Below are 21,587 nucleotides of genomic sequence, written 5' to 3'. Positions count from 1 at the left end.
AAAAAGGCAAAAATCAAACCTTATGTCAGTAGTTCCTTGTTAAAAAGAGCAGCCATGATTCTCCCTTCTGACACAGATGTCTGTGACACAACACACAACACTTGAGTCTATTATTACCTCCCCACAGCAAGCTGTTAACTCAACACGAGATTTATACCCAGCGTTCGTAGCCTTTTGGAATTGAAGATCTTGGGTTATTATGAATTTTAATGATGAGATGTTGTCCATTCTAAGAGATGTCTAAATACCTAATATCAGAAAATACTATCTTACCAAGTGGACATGTATATGCCCTTTGGGCAAAAAGGGGCCTGCTGAGAATAGTAATGTTTCTGTTACTGGACAATTACAATGCCTACTATTTTTATTTTTTTATTTATTTTTATTTTACATTTGTTAACCGGGGGTTTCTGACTGAGCCAAAAAGGCCCTTTTTCAGCAGAGGCCCGGGAAGAAAAGCTCCACATAGAAAAATTACAGATACATTTAGATATTTAGACATGAGTATCCAGGCATAGTATCTGTGTTGAACACAAGTTTGTCATATTTTTGTATAAAAGTGCACCTTTCAGACATGCCTGTCTGACTGCTTAATGAGCCTTGAATGATTTCTAGCTGCTGTTAAACAAGTTGTAAAAGGAATTCTACAACTGCAGCCTTTTACATATCTAGTGGGTTTAGGTGGAAACCAGTGGTTTATGAATGAAAAACTGAATTTATCTTCATTGCAGTCTTATCAATTTATTTGACAACAAATACCTTCACGGAAGACTCTTTTGAAGACTTTTTTCATAGTTACAGTCAGCACAGCCAGAGGGACTTCTCAACTGCAAGCTTTAGTATGTAAAGTGCTACGTACAGTTTTTCACAAGGGTAGAAGATCTATAAAAACTAACTCCCCTTTCATACATAAGGTGGCCTCAGAACAGACCATGAACCAGGCTAGCCAGTCAATAACCCTCTGCCCTAAATAAGAAAACAAAGGGGAACAATTTTTGTATCACACTGATATTTATAGGAATCTTAGGTATTAATTTTAAAAGATTAAAACAATACGACAAACTAATCTTTCTTTGTCTCTTTTAGAAAAAAGAAACAAGGCTGCTCAGTAGCCAAACAGACCAAAAGTGGTTAACTAATTGTATTATTACGATTTTTCACACTAAGAACAATAAGAACTTGAAGGCATGATTTAGGGCCTACTTCACCAGATCAGCAGATACCTTTTATCAGAAATGCATTTGCAAAACAAAAAATGTTTCTTAGGCTGCCATGTGCATCCCACTGCACCTTTACCATAAATTTCAAAGTGGATACCCAATCCAGGAGTATAGTACAAGGTTTGCTTTAGTTGTCCTGTAGAAAATACGTAGATCAACTAACCTTACTGGGAGCCCAACGAGAACACTGCATATATGGATACAGTAGGAATTGTCAAAGAGTGTTTTATTAACAAATGATTCAGGAAATTAATTTAGTTAAATCCCATTTTGTCAACCATTTCACCACTGCAGCAAGACTTTTTGCCCATCACAGGACCCATGCTAGAGTCCATTTTTATGATTCCATGACTTGATAGCAAAATGAGCTCAATAAATTACATTTGATATTTTCCCCTTTTGATATTTCTGAATATAAATATATAAATAATACCTACCCCAAATATTTTTTTTCCAATTTTCAAACTTTTATAAAGGTGCCTTTAGCATGTTGCAATGGCAACTGTTCATCTAGTATCTCTGCTTGTTTTGTGCTTTGCCTTTTTTTACCTCTGCATTGCCATCTAATGACCATGACTTAAGAATACAGTCAGGTACCTAAAGGAATGACAGACTGCTCAAAATTTCTGGCCAGAAGACTGATATGTGCTAGTGTTATTTTTATATCATATATGGGATCTAATTCTGCAATTATCCTGTTCATACATCTACAATTTTGGTGAGCATTACACAGTGGTACTATTTACCTCTAACCTGCTGTGTCCTTCCCACTACAACCAATAATGTGTGGGTCGTACACTTGTGTGAGTGTGCACTCTTTCAGATTACTGGTTGAAGTAACCAAGATCTGAAACTGTGTAACCTTTTAATAACTATTATGTTCTTTTTTCCTTTAGACCCATCTCAGGATAAGGAGATTACTATAGAAGGACGAAAGGTCATAGTTCCACAAGGAAAGCCAATACAGCAATCAAAATACAATGGGAGCTACTTCAGTCAAAGTGAATATGTCATCTATAAAGAAAGCCAATGCCACATTCGTTACTTAATCCAGCTGCAGTTTTAAAAATATTTTGACATTTGACATATTACTAACACTGAGCAGATTATCATTTTGCATGACATGGTAATGGCTTCTAAACAGAAAACACACTCTGTTGAATGTATGTTAGTTTAAAACATTTTCTTATCTTTCCTGACTGAAGGTTTCTGAAATGTTTATCTATACATATATATTTTTTTGTTAATTTAAACACTTTTTAACTCTATTACCATGTCTGCCATGTTTGTGTACTTATCATGTTAGTAAACACAACTGCAAAGTTTAACTGAACAAGCATGCCTGAAAAAAATAAAAAAGCTCAGCAGTAAACAAAGTCAAAAATGTAAAATAAACTTTCTGGATGCAAAAAAAAAAATAGCTTTGCCTGAAATCTATCTTATACTATTTGCACTAGCAGCATGTGGAATCATGACAAAATCAGAGGAAACTGCCTATAATAATGCTGAGTTATTGTCACTCTATGTACTTCTTTTACAGAAGATAGCCTTTACTTTTTAATAGTCTTTGCTGACCAAGGAGTCCCCAAGTTCAACAGACCAAGTTCACCAACCCCCTCACCACCTCACACAAACCTACCATCACTTTACTTTTTCATGAGCCCCTGATTCCTGTTCCAGTGCTGGTGATGTTTGTAGAACAACACAGGCAATGTCAAATTATTTTTAAACTGGGATATTTTCAGCAGGGAATGGGGTCCTTAAATAAATTATTAATAAATAATTTGAAGAGAAATATACATTCCAACAGAGCTTACACCTGGTACCAAGGCTTCTTGGAGGTTGAGGCTAAGGCTGGCAGCTGCACTAAATCACTGGTAAGGATCCAGCCCGTTTCTCATGTTTAACATCTGCAAAATATGAAGTGATGTCTGCATCATTTACCATGCTGGTATTCACATGTACCTATCCAAACACACAGATATATGTTATACCTCTGTCAGTCACTTACGTGGCAGGAAGTACCCTTAATTTTATACAAAACATCAAACATTACCACCCCAGTTTCTTGCATTATTGTTAGGAGATTACTGTAACAGTAAAATCATTACATGATTTCTCTTCATTCTACCAGTATTATAGCAATCTTGGGCCTTAAAGGTGCTAACTTTGTTGGTATAAGACTATCCATATAAATACAGCACTGACTTCCCCTGTCTTCAGTGTTTTGTGGTGTATGAAGACAGCTAACTGCTCTGTTTTATGCCAGTATTTTTTACTCTGCAGTACACTCAACTCTCTACTTTTTTTTCAAAAAAAATTGCAAAAAAGTGAGAACTTCTTTTTTTAGAGAACATGTAACAAAAAGTGAGAAGTGAGTAAAATACCTCAATTTCTGCTGAAGAAAGGGTATGTTTCAAACTAATTAACAAGTGTGCTTGTAGTAGACAAAGTACACCTGATGTTAACCATGTCCCCTGCTGCTCAGTGCTTGAACATAGATGAGAACCTTGGGGCTTTTATCGAGAAGTTTAGTCAAACACTTGATTAAGGTGTTTGATAGCCCTAACTTCTTACTAATCTAACACATGACTAAAGTTACTAGCAAAGCATTTTTAAGGAAAGGCTTTTCAAAACATAAAAAGCTTCACATCACTATTACTGTTGAAAAAATTAACCTTGGCTTGCAGAAACGTGTCTAACATGAACACAAGAGATCCCATTGAAATGCCAAGTAGTGCAAACTGGCTTGAAGGTAGTTATCAATCAAGAAGAAGGAATTTAATTATTCTATCATTAACTAATTAAGAAGTCATAGCAAATGAGGAGAAAGGTGTTTTGATAGTGCAGTCAGAGACTTGTCGAACAGCAGTAGTGAACGTTGCATGTACGTTTACAAGAACAACGTTGGATTCTACAGGAATTGCTGCAACCACAATAAGTGGCTCGTAGCCATGGCCTTATTAAAAGTTTTATTCATTGAAATGGGCAGGAAATGGGAGTATAAGAAAGTCAGAAAGGAAGAAGAGCAAGCAGAGGGCCACACATTAGGGCAGAGAAAAGGAACGTGAGGAAGATGGAAGGAGAAGAAGGGTATACTTTTTTGGACAGGTGCCTGTTTTTTCCTCATGTAGATGGAGAAAGATGCATCTGGAAGTCAGCAGATAGAAAGAGGTTAGAAGTATGTAAGCAGGGACCATACGAATAAATATAAAAGACAAAGGGAGGTGCTGACACAAAATGGGGGGTTGATAATGGATATATATAAACACGTACTGAGAGAAGAATGACAAATGTTGATGGGGGCACCAGAAAACAAATTGGTGAAGGGAAGTGAAAGTCGAAGAAGGGGAACACCATGATGGGGTATAGGGTGGGTGATCACACTGCCTTAGAAGGCACTTAGACAGAGGTTAGCCACAGCCATAACTGACCTCTCCATGGGGTCCTGCCTTAGACAGCACACTAAGCAGTGCAGGGTAGTGCTGCAACTCTGCAAGTCACACAATGACCATCTCCAGGTGACCAGTGTGGCTATCAAGCTACTGGTCCACAGATTCTCCCCACTCACTTCCTCCAACTCTGATTGGATAAAGAAGTCTGACTCAGTGATGGGTCACCAGAGATAACTACAGCACAGACCTCCAGTGATTAACTGCCAGAGGATACTGAGGATACCACCAGGTCACCTCCTTCTACATGCCCTGTTACCTGACATATATAGCTGTTACTGTTATTTCTACAGAATTATAGTGGTGGGTAATACAATGCTTCTATGATACACAGAACTTATACATATGATGACAGAAATCATGCTCATCCCTGCTTCTGGCAAGATACTACAGTCTCCTCCAGTGCAAGATTGTTCACTGAAACCTGCTTCTAAGATTAAAACAACAGGAATTAAATGTCCTTCCATTGCCTTTTTAACCCCTAAATTAAAAGGACACTTACCTGCCCTGTGTACTTACTGCACATCTCAAGAGCATTCTCTATGACCTCTTTTTATGTGCATAGAAGGTCAAGATGGTGCCTTTTCAGGTCACTATAGTGGTGTTTGCACTGCAACTAGTATGGTAGATGCCAGTAGCAGAAGTTCTAGCTGTGGCATGGTTGTGCCAGACATCCACTTTGCACTGTAGACCTTTATAACAGACTCCCAGCAGTTGCTGCTTGTGATCTCTGTTCATCAGATACAGACATGTTTTGCATTCTTTAGCTGTACCACGGTAAGTGCCTTCAGAAGTCATAGCTATGTAGCAGGTCAAAAGCCAGAGAAAAAAATGGTAACCCTCTTGTCTCCATGCATGTTGCTGCTGTGGACATGTAGTATGCAATTTTGGGTACCACATTAGTGCGACAAGTTGCACTGCCACCTGAACTTGGTATGACTATACATGGCCTGAAAGGATGGTGTTAGAGTGTGAAGTATGCCATGTATGGAGTGGAACAGCATAACAGTAAATACATATGCTTCCATTTTTACACTTTAGTGCCTCTGTGGGCCATACTATTACAAATTTTTCCCCACATGCCTGCTGGGCCATTGACTGACACATGCATGTGCATTGTACTTCACAGGTACTCATGTGGGTGCATGATGTGCAATAAACCTTGTAGAATGGTCCTGTTGAAGTCCACAATGAGATAAAAGTGTGATTCAGGAACATTCAGTATAACTAGTCTCTTTAGTGTAGCATCCACACTAGGAACACTGAAAGTGCATGGTAAAAACAGTTGCGGTCATTAGTGTGCTCATCACGGTATGCAAGTTTAATGCAGAGCAAAGTGCAGAGTGACTGGGAAAGTATGGAACTGAACCTCCAACAGTGACACAACAATTCATGCCAGGTAAATGACTGGAGAGTGGTGCATGCACATTATTCTTTCTTATTTTTAAGTATTCTTTAGCTGTCTGCTATTTGTCAACTACCTGAAACTGTGTTGGAATACTGAGTGTAGCTGACGAGGGCTGTACAGCAGAGTTTCACCAGAGAACATGGTCAGTATTTACTCTAAGTACCCTCATCAGTTAACGTAGACTTTATAAATGTTACATTGTTTTACTCCACATTTGTGCCCGGTGTTAGTGAAAGACTTTATTCTTAGACTAGCACTAGATCTGTCAACTAAATAGTTATGTTTTCACCAAAAAGTTAAGAATAGTAACCATAGCTCTCAACTTTACACAAGAATCAGAGACAAAGTCAAAAATAATGGGGGTACAGAGGATCAAAATCAGACATTTTTAACATTATTTTAATTCACTTAAAGAGTCAATAGAACAACAGGTTTTGCTTCAGCTTGCATTTTCAGAACAATCAGAAGCAAGAAACTGTCATGTCTGACACTATTGCCTAACTAGTTCTCAGTGATTTACCAGAAAATCAAACATTTTATGAGGAAGAGGGCAAAAATATGAATTAAAATGAGGGGCATTAGAGGGCTATGATGGTAACATTTAAATCTGTCCATCACTTCAGAGAAAAGGGCTATCACATGGTAATCCATCACTTTAGAGAAAATGGCTATTACATTGTAATGTTGGACACGGAAGTTACATAGCTCTATATTCCAGTAAGACCAACACACAGGCAATACCTGAGATTCAATGTACCTCATTCAGACGTTCAGTTTGTAACTGTGCCATTGGGCCTGTCCATACCCCAAAGTATGAAGCAAATGTTTAACACCAGTCTTTGTACACCTCAGGGAACAGAAGATCACTTTTTCTCCACACTTGGACAGATATCTGCAAAAAGCTGAGTGTCAGAAACAGAGCAAGATAGCATTTGCCTTAATGTACTCTCTGAGGATCACCAAAAATTACTAAAAATCAAGCCTTCCTCCTATAACATTAGCAACATTCATCAGAACCATTGTAGACTCTATCCAGATAAAAGTTTTTCTACCCTCAAATAAATGAAAAGAAATTTAATCTGCAGTGGCAGACTTCTCTCAACTGCATGCCACTGCAGCAAGAAAACACTTAAGGACTCTAGGTTACATATCTTGTTGTATTTTTCTAATTCTTAATGCTAGGCTTTGCAACATAAAGCCTCTGTTTTACTCATAAGAATCTTTGAAACCAATCTTTAATTTCACTAGAATAAGTGATACAATTCCCACAATCGTGCATCAGCCAACCTTGCCAAAGGAATACCTTTACTTCCTCTGACTGTGTCTGAGAAGTTGACACAGAAGACTCATTGGATTATTTCTTCTATATCACACACACCTAAGAAAAAATTATATTAACCAATCCATTTACCACACAGTTCTGGGCTGTGGAATGAAACTGGAGTATTTGGAGAAAATCTACACAAATACAGCAAAAGATAAATCAACTCTGCACAGAAGGCACCATAACTCAGAACCAAACTGAATACCACATTGCTGTGAGATAAGAGGGCTGCACCAGAATGCTGCCTGTCACTCCTTAATTAAAATTAATATTATACTTATCTGCCATCAGAATTTGGCAAAATCACTGTCTTTAGGTGAAGGTACCTCTGTCTTAAACTGCTGTAAGGAATTAGCTACCGCTAGGGTTCCTATACAAGTCCTTGAACTTTTAACTATCTGACAACAAACTGGATGAATCTAATTCAACAAAACACACCTATAAAAACTGTGTGTGTGTGTGTGTGTGTGTGTGTGTGTGTGTGTGTGTGTGTGTGTGTGTGTGTGTGTGTGTGCGCGTGTGTGTGTGTGTGTGTGTGTGTGTGTGTAGATATGGGTGATCTCTACTTTAATGTATTTTCATATGGGGATTCCCCATTGTAACCCCTAAACCGCTTTAATTATATATAGAAATTCTGTAGTGCACAGTTGTAGGGAAAGTGAACTAAAGGTAAATGTGAAAAAAATGGCTCTCATACAACTGTGATATAGTAGAACCTTTGCATAAAGAAACATTCCAGAGTTTGTGATTCCAGGGAGAAGGATATCTCTTTAAATCAGTAATGCACAGCAGTAGTTCCTTGAAGCACTTGTCACACTTTGTCTTTTCATTCCTTGACTGCCCATGTATTCTTACTGCATTCTCTTCCGAGGTTTGGCTAGCTTTGCATCCATTTCCCTTTCTCTGCCTTCATCATCTAAGCAAATCAGTAATTGGAGAAGGGAGGAATGCCAAGTTAATTTCTTGGTGATGCTGGTTTTGTTAGAAATTGAAAAGGACAGTGGAACTATTTCTGATGCGGCTTTTAAATAATTTAGTAATAGGGATTAGTAGTCTGTGTTGGAAGCTTGTCCCTTAGATCCCCACAGCATTGTTCCACTTTACATTAAGTTCCTACATTTTTTGGCCACCACTTGCAAAACTGATTTTAAAATATACAAGAGATGCAGAAAAATGAGATGTGTAGAGAATGTGCAACTGTTTGATGTGCCAAGTAAGAAGGCACCTGTAAATAAAGAGATACAAAAAGACTGACAGTGATATGTAGTAAGTGAGGAGCACAGGAACACACACACACACACACACAAACACACACACACACACACACACACACACACACACACACACACACACACACACACACACACACACACACACACACACACACAGGTCTAAATTGACAGATGATCTGATAACCTGCTGGTTCAACATTTATGGTATAAAACAAAGAATATTTAACTTCCACACTATATTAAGCCTTCTTTTGTAGCCAATGAATGTTTTTAAGACCATATTGCTAATAAGCCCTGAACAAATTGCTGTTATTGTCTAAATAATTAAAATATTTTCTACAGAGGCTGATCACACATTTGTCAAAATCTTGAGGGCATTCCTTTCAGAATGGGTGTATAATGGTTCGGTAAAAGGTATCACATTGTCCTTTTATCACAAAAATCACTGCAGCACCTTGACTGATTCTGTTACTTTTTGTACCTATTAATAAATACTTTAGCAATTTTCTTGTAACTGGTTAATAAAATGCTTAATGTAAACAGGGGTCCAGAGGTGGTAATGGATGAATGTATGACAAAACAGGTAATATGATGGCTGAGTTTTTTATTAGGGATTCTGTTTCAGAGAACCCTGGTTTGGGGGTTCAGCCCTGACTTATGTTTACTGTCCATGTGATCCTGTTTGTTTTCATTGTATCCAGTTTCTCTCATATCCCAAAAATATATGACCTGATTGGCTGCTGTAACATGTCTATGCCTAGTGTAGCTACCCTTGTACCAAAGGCTCATGGTTGAAAAAAGTCCACAAAGGATCTATTCACACACACCATATTAGCTAACAAATAAAAAAATATATATTCCACTCGAGTATAATGGATAAACTCTCTCACCTAGGCATCAATCTGTATGTTACCAGATGGGTAACAAACTGGCTCACTGATAGAACCCACCTAGTCAAAAGATGTGAAGCAACCTCAAGCAGTAAACCTGTAATAAGTGGTGCACCCTAGGGTTCAATCTTGGGGCCTCTGTTGTTTGGGATATACTTTTCTGAGGTGCATGCCAAAACCAGTGGGCTATGGTTGACCAAGTTTGCAGATAAATGCAAGCTAGGCACTGTCATCAATTCCCCTAGTGATGTGGACATCCTCCAAGAGGGTCTCGCCCAAACAAATTACTAGTGCCAGAAACATGGCCTCAAAATGAATGCCAAAAAAATGCTTCATTATCCCCTTTGGGGAGAGTGACCTCCCCACAAATTTTCACATTAATAACAAGGTCTTAAGCATGCAATCAGTTGTGAGGGACTTGGACACCCAGGTTGATAGCAAACTGACTTATGATCACCATATTGCTTCTGTTGCATGGAAAACTTTCTACATGGCCCACCTCATTAGTAAGGGTAACCTATCCAGGGACAAGGTGGTCATAACATCCCTGTATTCTTTACTTATAAGACCCATTATCTGAGTACAATGCCCCTTTTGGCATGTAAATCACAAAGCACATGCAGCAGCTGGAGAGACCATAGAGGTTCCTCACCAGGAGAATACAGGGCCTCAAACATCTACCCTACACAGATAGGCTAAAAGTCCTGTTTCTCTACTCAGTCTCATACAGACTCCTCAGAGGTGATCTCTGTCTGGCATACAAAGCAATCTCAGACCCTACCTTGATGGGACTGCTGCATATCCACAAGTCAAGCTCCACTCGAGTAACCCGCACGCACAACCTGAACCTGGTCTGTGACATCAATAGGATCTGTTGGCGGATTCTGTGGAATAGACTCCCTTTCTACATCAAGAAGAGTACCTCATTAACCCTTTTTAAGCACAACCTGGATAACTGGATGGGGCACAGAAAATACACCCCTGGGATTCCACCTCTGTCCCTGCTGGACAGGAGCATCGGGCCTGATTTGTCAGAACATGGGCTAAATTCTTGGGTAGGCTTGTAAGAACCTCTTGACCAATAGCCTAGTAACTTCCTATGATCCTATATAAATAAAATAGATATCAAAAGAGGTGGCCTACAGTGTTTCATTTGTGGTCTATGAATAGCTATTACACTATGTATCCCCAGTACTCCAACAGACTGAAAGAGTGAGCACATGCTTATGTATATAGAGAGGTGTCTTAAGATGGATGCAGCAGCCATGTCTGTAATGATTCACCAAGGGTTTCATGGACTGCTGCACAACAGTCTGGAAATACTGCCTTCATCAAAATCTTATAACAGATTTACTGTAATACACTGATGGCACAAACATTGCAATCACTAACAGAAAAATAACACTGATGTAACAGCAGCTTTGATTTTTTTTTTTTCAAAAACGCAACAAACAAGTACTTTTGTTGGGGACAATAGCCCCCACAACCCTGTCACTTAAGTATAGTAGATCATCAGTCTGACAGCACTAGTAAAAGAGCAGCATGATAGCACAATATTAAGAGACCTGCCTTATAGGTCCAGAGGCCAGGGTTCTATCCTGACATACAGATGCTATCTGTGTGGAATTGCATGCATCTCTATGAGTTTCTACCTGCTTCTTAATAATCATAGTGGATAACTGGTTACTCTGAAGTGTCCATACATTTACCCATGTCCTTGTGACCCTGGTCATTTTTGAAAAGGGTCAGAAGGTGAGTTTATTTATCCAGGTTAAGAAAAGTAGCCTGAAAGGGATGATGTGATCCTGTGTGAATATTTTCACTGCTATTAACACTAAAATCAAACTGCAGGTGCAGTTTGAACCAATCATATTACCAATCACAGTTAAAGCTTCATTTACAAAAGGCAGATCACCTTACTAGATATAGAAACAAATCCTCCAACAAAAGTGGAACACAAGCAGGAGTACAAAAACCCTACAGTAAATGCAAAAAACACTTTTATTATTTTTCCTGTACCAATCGATTGTCAATGAACAGAGTAACAGTAACAGTGTATGCTGCATGCATTAACACTGAAAAAAGCTTCAGTCAGACAAATGCATATTATAGCAAACATACCACACTTCATTATTATGAGACTCAATATTAATTATTTAGTATTAAAAATTACAGTATAACTGCAAAAAATTTAATGACAGGATCCCAATACAAAGCATCTTCCTCAGCCTGCATGGCTGACAATACAATTAAGCACTGAAAGACTATTAAGCATAACCAGTCTTAACTTGACATTTTCTTGAGAGTTTCTGCAGCACAGGACCAGACACAAAATGCCATTATTACAGTATATATTCATTACATATTAATGTCATAGCTTTGTAAATATTTTAAGAGATACCCACAGTGCTTTGTATAGAAAATCTCTTTGGGGAATTGAGCATGCTGAAAGCTTAATGGAGAGCAAGGAAAGGAACAAACAAATATAATTGTGGCACAGAGACTGATGTTTCGGAGGAATATTTTTATTACTGTGCGGATTAAATTAAATATATATAAAGCTGATAAAAATAGACAGCCTTCACCAACAGAAGGCTAAACAAAACAAGACAAAAGGATAATTGGTTCAGAGTGTGGCTGCAACAGAGAAATAAATAAATAAACAATGGCGGGAAAGGAAGAGGCAGCAACAGACAAGATTAAAACATTTTTCGATCTGCTGTTAACGACACCAATTCAATGGCTTCGAAAGGGGCAAAGCAAAATGTCAGAAAAATAATCATATCCTTGTATGGATATAAGAACTTCTTACTGACTGAAGTTTCTGAAAATGTACTATTCCACAGAAAACAATGCCTATATACAATGCAGAGAAAAGAATATGAACAAGGCATGTTTTTGGACATAGCATTAATATGAAAAATTATAGCAATCAACAACAAAGGTGTACTGTAAAATTCCAGGAACTTTGGCACATGCTCTGTACCTTTTAGGGGAAAAAGATGACTAAAAATAGCTCACCTATGCTAATAACAGAAATACATCTATTCATTGATATGTTTTTTATAAATATATATCCATTCCATGTTCATACTTTGCATGAAATAACCCAGATCTGCAATATCACAAAAAAGTAACTATCAAGAAAGTGTGGAATAACCAATTAGAATTGGGAAATTCAACCCCCTTGGAGAGAAAAAAAAAGAAGCTGCATTATCAGTGAGGTTTTTTTTTTGTCTTATGGAAGAATGCCTTGCAATGTCTTACAAATCCAGTAGAGGGCAACAGAGTAAATGTGATTGTAGACTACAAAGACCAGGGAAAATGAATATGCTATGTCACAGAGATGCAGATCTGAGCTTATTTATTTAACATTTGTTTACCGGGAAAGTCCGACTGGACACAGGTCCTTTTTCAGGAGAGGCCTGGGGAGAAAATCTCCACGAGTAACAGTAAATTTTCATGCACACATTACAATACTCAATAAAGTATAAAGTAAACAAAATGTAGTATACATAAGAACATACAAATTTGTTACATCTTGACAACATACATCCTTCAAAGACAGAAAGAAGAGAACAAAAGCAAATGTATGTGTAATTTAAATGTTCCTTCTGTTAGCTGGAAAAATTATACATTACTCAACCATGGTATGGGGGTATATTTTGCCACCCAAAGGTAATTCTGCCATGGATTTTATTACAACCTAAAGAATAATATGCCTATCAGGGCTCATACAATGATATTATATATTTCAAGACAATGGCAGTTTTGAAAGACTACTTGACTAGAGAGTAACAAACATTTACTTTTAAATTTATGAGGATGTTTTTTTTTACAAAATCAAGCAATGAACTATTACATCATTTGTTCCAGAAGTCATAAATTTCAGGTCTAGAGCATGTTCAAGAAAAGAACTACCATTAATAACAAAAAAAATTGCAACAGACTGGAAACACTAATTATAGGGACTGAAGCAAATGGATTGTGTATCCTAATCTCCTTCTTGTTAACTTAAGCTGCCAGTTTAATTAATTAATTAGTAATTAATTGTTATTGTTTACAGAGATAGTGATATAGTTACTTGCAGACCCATATTAACCACTACATGTGTCTGAATGGCAAAGGTAAATGTGGTATATATGGTAAAATTAGAGTAGCCAGTCAAGCACCATGCATTCTGTATGTGGAAGGAAGTGGGAGTGCTTGGAGAAAACCCACACTGATATAAGGAAAAAGTATATGTACTCTACTAACAGTATCCAGAAGTCAAGACAGAAGGTGGGTCCTTTGGGATACTGAAGGTATTGTAAAACTTAACTGTTCCCTACTAACCTATTAATTCTTCCCAATCCAGATGTCACAGGACACTAGGAGAGGACGATTAGAGCCAGAGAAAGTGCAGTGCAAGGCCTGCAGTGCTGGATATGGTCTGAGTGTCAGCTCCTCCATACTTGTGAAGTATTTTGAAAGTGCAGATTCACTCCTTGTCAAACTCAAGCTTCTTGATTCTCAAGTTGCTGTAAATGCAGTTCCTGGCCTTTCCCCAGGTGGAACTCTTGGAACAGAACTTCTTCTTCCATGATGGGCAAGCTGGAAATAGCTATTCATTCCCATCCCCTCCCAGTTGCCTTGTTTTCCAGCACCAAGACAGCAAACTGAACCCATGTGTTATAGGGTATAGTCAAGGCTCCATCTCTCTTTGCCACAGAGCTAGTTCTGTTTTCAAATTATAGCCCTTCTTCTTTCAATTTCTTCTTCTAAAAGGATCTGTTATATTGAATTTTATAGAGACCTTTGAGATTAATAGTTCCTCTAGGGTTTGACGTTTCTTGATTACTTCTAAAGATCACTTGCTATGACTGCTCAAACCTCTAGGAATTCACTTTGAAATGCTTATGGGTTTGAACCAGCAGAGGTTTAGAATCCATCTGTTAGCTCAGAGTAGACTAAATTCTTAAAACAAACAAACAAAAAAAGAAGTAGAAAATGCCGCGTATCGTTTGAAACATCTACAATAGCAGCTCTTCCACATCAAAGCCTATCTTCATCACCAAGTAATTCCTAGAGGTCTATGCGTTAAATGCATGCTGAGTTATGGCAATGCTTTCCCAGAACTGCTAGCAAAGTGGCAAAGTATTAACATAGAAACTAGCTTCTGTTGTATGAAACTGCTCATTGAGTTTTTTAAGCTCCAAGAAGAATTAGCCGTAATGCTAGAGGCAAAACAGAAAAAGCTTGAGAGAATGGAATTGTCAGAGATGAATCTCACTCAACTAGTGAAACTTCAAGATAAATTAGATACTTATGACAGTAAACTGAGCAGTAAATTAACCAGAGATTATGCAGATTTTAGAAATGGCCATCTGTTTGAGTGGCCGAGAGACAAGAGAATGAATGTAAACACTATGATAGAGTGAGGAACAGAAGCAGAACAAAGAGTAAATTCAAATGCATACTCTAAGTTTCCAAAAGAGAATGTAAAGAAATCAAGAGCTCTAAATAATTTTAATTCAAATAGAAAAACAAGAGAGAATCAGGCAAGGGAGCCCGCAGGATTTTGTGCAGGGGGGTGCAAACCCAGAGCCCCTCCCATGCAGCCCCACCCCTTTGACCCACATAACCCCACCCACCCACACAGCCCAACCCACCCATGCAGCCATTCCAGTGTCCCATTACTTGGATATTTCTCCCCATTTGTCATAGACACTGTTCAAATCTCTCAGTGTGCATACTGTTTTATGCTTTACTTCTACAATGATTACAGATATTTGGATTTAATTTACAACTTTTATTTCAAATTTTATAGCACAAACACTGATAGACATTTACTAAACCTAAACAAAGCAATAGTCTTACAATGAAAACAGACTTAGCATTAAAATGTCTCTACCTTTGAAACTCACATTCACTGAAACAGCATTGAAACTCACATTCAAAGAAAATGCATCTGGCCAGTGACAGGTTAAGTTTACCTTTGGACTGTTTTCAAACCATAGGCCCTTGCACACATTTTTTAGGGCCATGCAAACATTCTTTGATTCACCTTACTGATTGTATTAATTATAATATATACATTTAATTATATTCCTTGTATAATAAAGCACCACTAGTTAGTGTGTTTTAAATTTATAGTTTTGAACATTTTTCCACTAAGCAATGAAACAACATACGAACCAATAATGACAAACTGCCCAATTCAGAACATTTCAGCCATAAAAGGCCACTCAAACGTCTGCCATTACAATCCACCAATATCAGTCAATATACACAGTCTGAAATGGCAGTTTTCTCCTTACTTCCGGAGCACTGAAATGCCCCACTATTCAGCTCCAATCTCTCTCACACTCAATAGAAATCTACAGAGAAAATGTAGTGGTGGAAAGCCTATGTTGTTGGAGACTTAACATAGGGAAAGTAGCCCAATTTAAAAGTGCAGTGTGTGTCCTGGACTAGACAACCACAGATCTGCTTATCTACTTCTGAAAAGTCTCCAGACCAAATATGCATCTTGCCTACAAACTCTCCTAACTGTGCACCACTGCTGAAATTGTGAAATATAACTGTTTAGCATCAAATGTCAATGTCCCAGGATTCAGAATCAAATCCAACCCATCAGCACCTGCATCCATTAAGAAACTGCACAGCCTATTTTCTAAAGTCACACATACCAGTTCACTGCAAAATCAATTCATAGTATTTAAAGCCAATCTGATTAGTCCGTAATGCAATTTTTTTTAAACACATGCACCTTAGCTCCACCATCTCCTGTTCATTGCTCTGCACATCTGTCCTTCAACCATGCCATGTACGGTTACTCTGCAAATGGTTTTCCTTAACCTCATTACACAAACTAAACTCTAGTCTTGCCTCTCAACTGTCCACATTTTTGTAGAATGTCCAGATTTTGCCACATTTTTCATCTAGTCCTCATAAAATTTTCTGGACTTTTGTGGCAAGTTAGTGATAACTGAATTCACTAAATGACAGACACTTGAGTTTCAGACTACATTTCTTTCAGAAAATGCATGCCAACACCTTTTATTCTAGCAACTTTTTAAGTTTATGACAGCAATTTTTAAAATTTGTCCCAATTTGGGGGGCTTTGCATCACATTTTTGGCTGTAAGGTTTTTTGTGCCAAGAGGTCGAGAGGTATATTATGACATCCAAATAAAAATTTGAATCCCTTGTTAGTTCTATAGAAGGGAAACAATTTACTCCAGGACTGTCTCCTATACTAATGGACACAGATGCAGCTCAAATGTTTTATCCGTGCATGGGTCCCCTCAAATTATCTATGGTATGAAACCAGTTACTCACTATAAGTAATATATTACTCAACCATGGGACTGAGAAGGCAAAACACCAAAAACTGATAAGCTAATTCAAGCACCAAAAAGGAAAATTGAGAGGTTTAAAATGGCTCACAAGGGCAGCTAGCCTTGCACTTTCCTAAGGACCAATCATACTGGTGCTGATTTGTACCCTTGTTAATAGTGAGCCCAAAACTATTTAGAACTGGTGCACTTCTGTAAGATTATATTCTTGTCTCAAATATACCCAAGAAAACTTATAACCAGTTACTATCCATCTTTAAATTAATAACACAGCACAAATAAAGTGAATGAAGTTTGTAAAAAACAACCAAGAAAAGAAGTTCCTGTGGAGCTTTACATCACCAGAGTGCTATGCCATACAAATTTAATAACAACTGATTTTACAAGCTACCGAACAGCTAGACACCACTTGTGTTTAATGAACTAGCAAAAAAAAACTTGCTAATTAAGAGCACAGCAGCAACATAATACCAAGTACTTCAAAGTCTAGCTCTACCAGTTCTATACCAGCAAGCACTGGTTTTCACTATAGCAACCCATTAAACAATACCCCAGTGCTGCCCCAGACAGACAGCAACACACAGCATGAACACAGAAAATACTTTGAGACAAGAGAAAACAACATGTCAGCCAGTTTGGAAAAACATTGGAGACTATGGAAAATGGTAAGGAATTGGTTTGAGACAACTACCCTCAGCAGACAAAAGGAGACGAAATGAGGGTGTGTCAAAACTTTAGAGTGGAGAAATACAGGACACTGAACTATGGGAACCTTACTGTCTCACCTGTTTCACTAAAAGACAATACATGCCCCCTCCCAAAATCACATTACAATAAGCACTGTCACTACAGTTTTTTCTCCCTTACTCGGTAGAGCCAGTTAATAAGCATAGCTCCAACCTTTTATCTCCAAAATGTGGAAAGATTCCTAATGTGGAACACTTAGAGTACTAGCAACTTAAATAGAAAAGTCACAAAATGATTAAAATGTACCTTTATACACAAATGTTATTTTGAATGATTCTGCATTTACTATAGATATTGGTTAATTCTTGACAACGAATCTGCAACAATCCCTTTCAAATAGAATGTAGAACAGTGAGGTACATGGAGTTAAGACTCCAAATGAGTAATGTTCCTCATAATGAGATACACTTTAGAAGTATGATCTTATTAGTAAGCAGAAAGGCCAGTAAAAAGCAACTTCTACTACCTTAGGGTTACCACCTGTCCCACTTTGCGAGGGACAGTCCCTCTTTGGGCAGTTGTGTCCTGACAAAAAATTGTAAAAATAGCAAATGTCCTGAGATTTTAGGACAAAATTATTTCCTATGTTTTATGTAAGTTGCATAAAGCAGTTATTCTGTATCTGAAATACCTAAATGTTATAAGAAACAGAATACGCAACTAAAATGCTACAAGAATAAGCTTTTATTTAGGCAAAAAAGTTAAGTTCTTTCCTTTGTACTGGCCGTGGGTATGTGTCAGCCTGTAACATCTGATGTTTGTACCAAAAATGTCCCACTTTGGCCATTTGAAAAGATGGCAACCCTATACTACCTTTTTCACAGGACACCCTTCCTATACCAAACACATTCTCTCCACTACATGTAGCATACGCAGGCCAAGATCTACACTTGTTTTTAAGCTTACAAACTAAGTTGTTGTTCTCTGTCTGTGGTCAGCTATGGAAATATTAAAAATAACTCACTAGTACAGAGAGAATAAGACATACAAGTGCGCAGTGCTACAGATTATATGCCTCCATGCTTGGCCGGACAAAATAAAACCTTTAGCTTTCCCACAATATTGAAATAACCGCACAAATCCCTTCATGTAAGCACAAACATGCTAAAGTATTCTTTAGTCAAACTATATTACTTTACTCCTCAATTAAGAGGAAACTGTTCAATAATCCTCATCGTGTCATGTCAAATGTAAAACAGACCTCTCAGCAGTTTAAGTAAAATGGACCTCTCAGCAGTTTAAAAGTAAAATGGACCTTTCAGCAGCTTAAAAGTAAAATGGACCTCTAACCTTCCAGCACATAAACGGAGCCTTGGGGGAAAAATCTCTTCTTACTGTGACTCTGGCAGCAGGCTTAATGTGGTATCCATTTCCCTGCACTTTGTGTTTAAATTTAACGTTAGCGTGCAATGCACGGATGGGTCCGCCTATTAGGTCTTACAGCTGTAAAAGTGGAGGGAGTGTTCCCTCCCCCTCGCTCTATGGTTCTGGTGCCTATGGAGACCAGCAAGCTAAGGGACCGTTCTTAAAGAAGAACGCCCTTAATTTTTTTTTTTTTTTGGTTATTAAAAGTAAAATTAATCTTCCGCCCGTTCCAATGCAAAGAATGAATCTGTAAGTAAAAAAACAATGAATGGCTGTATGTTACAGGAAGGAGGGGCAGACCATACTGCACTAATTCAAACACAGGAAGGGACAGAAGCAAACAGTGTGACTGCTCAAAGAGAGAACTTAGCAAATCAAGGATCTGACATTAGTAATGTAATATGAACTGTTCCAAAGAAAGGCTCGACACATTTCCCACTATTAGAACAACTACCTTTTTTATTGCAGACAAAAGCCCCACGGAGTCCAAGGTCTGCGAGCAGAGAGCAGAAGAAAAGAAAAGTTTATTGAAAGAACACATGGACTCACTTGTAGTCAATATTTCAGAAATAATACTAACTAAGGAACAACTGAATTTACTTGGGAAAGGATTACGTTTTATACCATCAGTGTGATCACCGCTACATGAAATAATAACAGACTTAAAATGTTTTGGATAGAATGTCACCCTGAAATATATTTTTGGAATTAATGATGAAGATGGAACAAAAGATAGATGTCTTTTTAAGAAACCAAGTAGTTTTGTTCCATTAACACATCTGGTCGTGGATATGTTTGTTCAACTATGTGAGAATGAAATCTCTGGACTTAGACAAGAGAATAGAACAAAACATTATCACAGCCGGACTAAAGAAGAGTTCAAAGGGTTGAAGGAATTGCAACAAAGGAGTGATACTGTAATAAGACCAGCAGACAAAGGTGGGGCAACTGTGGTAATGGATTCATCGAAATATATTCTTAAGATGGAAGAAATGTTAAGCAATAAGGAGACCTATTTAACAATAACTAAGAGAGACTTGAATGTGCTGTTAGCTAATGTGAGGGATACACTGTATGAAATGTTAACAAATGGAATGATAACGAGAGTTGTTTGACTTTGAAGTTTTACATCCAATGGCACTGTCCATAAGCAGCTTAACTAAGATACACAAGGGCTGTTTTGAACCACCAATGCGCCCGATAGTAGCGGGCAGAGGATGGGTAACTGAACCCGTATTCATATATTTAGAAGATCAATTAAAAATATCTTATGTGTAAAGCGAACACGGTGGTGAAAGATTCTGCACAATTTTTACAACAGTTGTATGAAAAATGGAACCTAGAAGTCTTTTGAAAGTCTGTTATTGGTAACAATGGATGTAAATAGTCTATTCATTACCATACCGAATGACTATGGTATAGAGTCTATTCACAGGTTTGCAAGTACTGAACACTAGTTTGATCTGTCGTCTTCTAGACATAGTTCTAGACAACAATGTATTTGTATATGGCAACACCGACTATTGGCAGAGATGGGGGGTGGCGATGGGGACCCCCTGTGCCAGTAGTTATGCCAATTTACTACTTGCTCAATGGGAAAAGGAATGGTATGAAGATATGAGAAACACTTGGAGAGACAACTTATTACTTATAACAGATTTGTGGATGACACTTTTATTGTCTGGGAAAGGAATGACACATCACTTAAGGAGTTTATTGATTTCCTACCAGTACAATCTCCTTTTTGAAATTTGATGTGAAGAGCTCAAGTTATGAAATTGAATTCCTGGATGTAAAACTAATGTTATATCCAGTCGAAGGTATAAAAACAACAGTGTTTAGGAAACCGATGTGGCAGAACCATATGCTGCACTATATTAGCATGCACCCTAGGCATATATTCAACAAGATAGTAGATAATCAGGTGGCTCGTATCTCTAAACTCTGCACGGATGAAGTTTTTATAAATGAACAGGAGAAACTTCTGAATAACTTTATGGAAGAGGCTTTGAAGAGAGAAGAATATATAAGAGCAAAGAACAAGCATTGGCTATACAAGAACAGAAAAGACAGCCTTATTATTCAAGAAGGCACTAACAAGGTACAAAACAGAACAGAGGAAGAAATACTAATAATTGTAAACTAAGATCTATGCTTACCTATGCTACTGATAATGCAGCAATATGTAAAGTGATTAAGAAATATTGGCCTGCTTTGACATCTGACCACAAAATTAAGGAATTAGTGGGAGAGAATCTGAGTTTTGTCTTTAAAAATAAAAAGAACCTTAAAAGACTGCTATGTCAGAAAGATGGGAAGGATGAAAATTGATCAAAGTAAGTAAGTGCTTATCAGAAACTAAATAATGCACTCGCAAATGTGGCTTTTGTAAGGCATGTCCCCTGATCAATACAAGCAATGTCTTTGTGCATCCGGAAACTAACAGGGAATATTGCTTCTATGGATGGGTAAACTGCAATAGTGAAAACATTATATATGTCACAACTTGTACGCTCTGCAAGGCCTTCTATATAGGCAAGACGAATAGGATGCTAAAAGAACGCATTCTTAGACATGCTTCAGATATAAGAAATAAAGTAGAAACTAATG

General features: G+C 37.7%; 1 protein-coding gene across 4 annotated transcripts in view; it reads left to right on the top strand.

Annotated features, from left to right (window-relative positions):
- Positions 1 to 2,638, top strand: part of PARP3 (poly(ADP-ribose) polymerase family member 3) — a 487,884-nt gene extending 485,246 nt beyond the window's left edge. For all 4 annotated transcript variants that reach the window (XM_044077474.1, XM_044077472.1, XM_044077473.1 and 1 more), the window contains exon 11: positions 2,117 to 2,638. In XM_044077474.1, the coding sequence (XP_043933409.1) occupies positions 2,117 to 2,286 (170 nt within the window). In that variant the 3' untranslated portion in view covers positions 2,287 to 2,638. The remainder of the gene's footprint in view (positions 1 to 2,116) is intronic.
- The last annotated feature ends 18,949 nt before the right edge of the window (positions 2,639 to 21,587 follow it).

Source organism: Protopterus annectens, chromosome 7.part0 (assembly GCF_019279795.1).
Source record: "Protopterus annectens isolate FY-2018-M chromosome 7.part0, PAN1.0, whole genome shotgun sequence".
NCBI classification, from domain to species: Eukaryota; Metazoa; Chordata; order Ceratodontiformes; family Protopteridae; genus Protopterus; species Protopterus annectens.
Note: the sequence above shows the minus strand (reverse complement) of the source record. Positions and strands in the feature narration are given on the sequence as shown.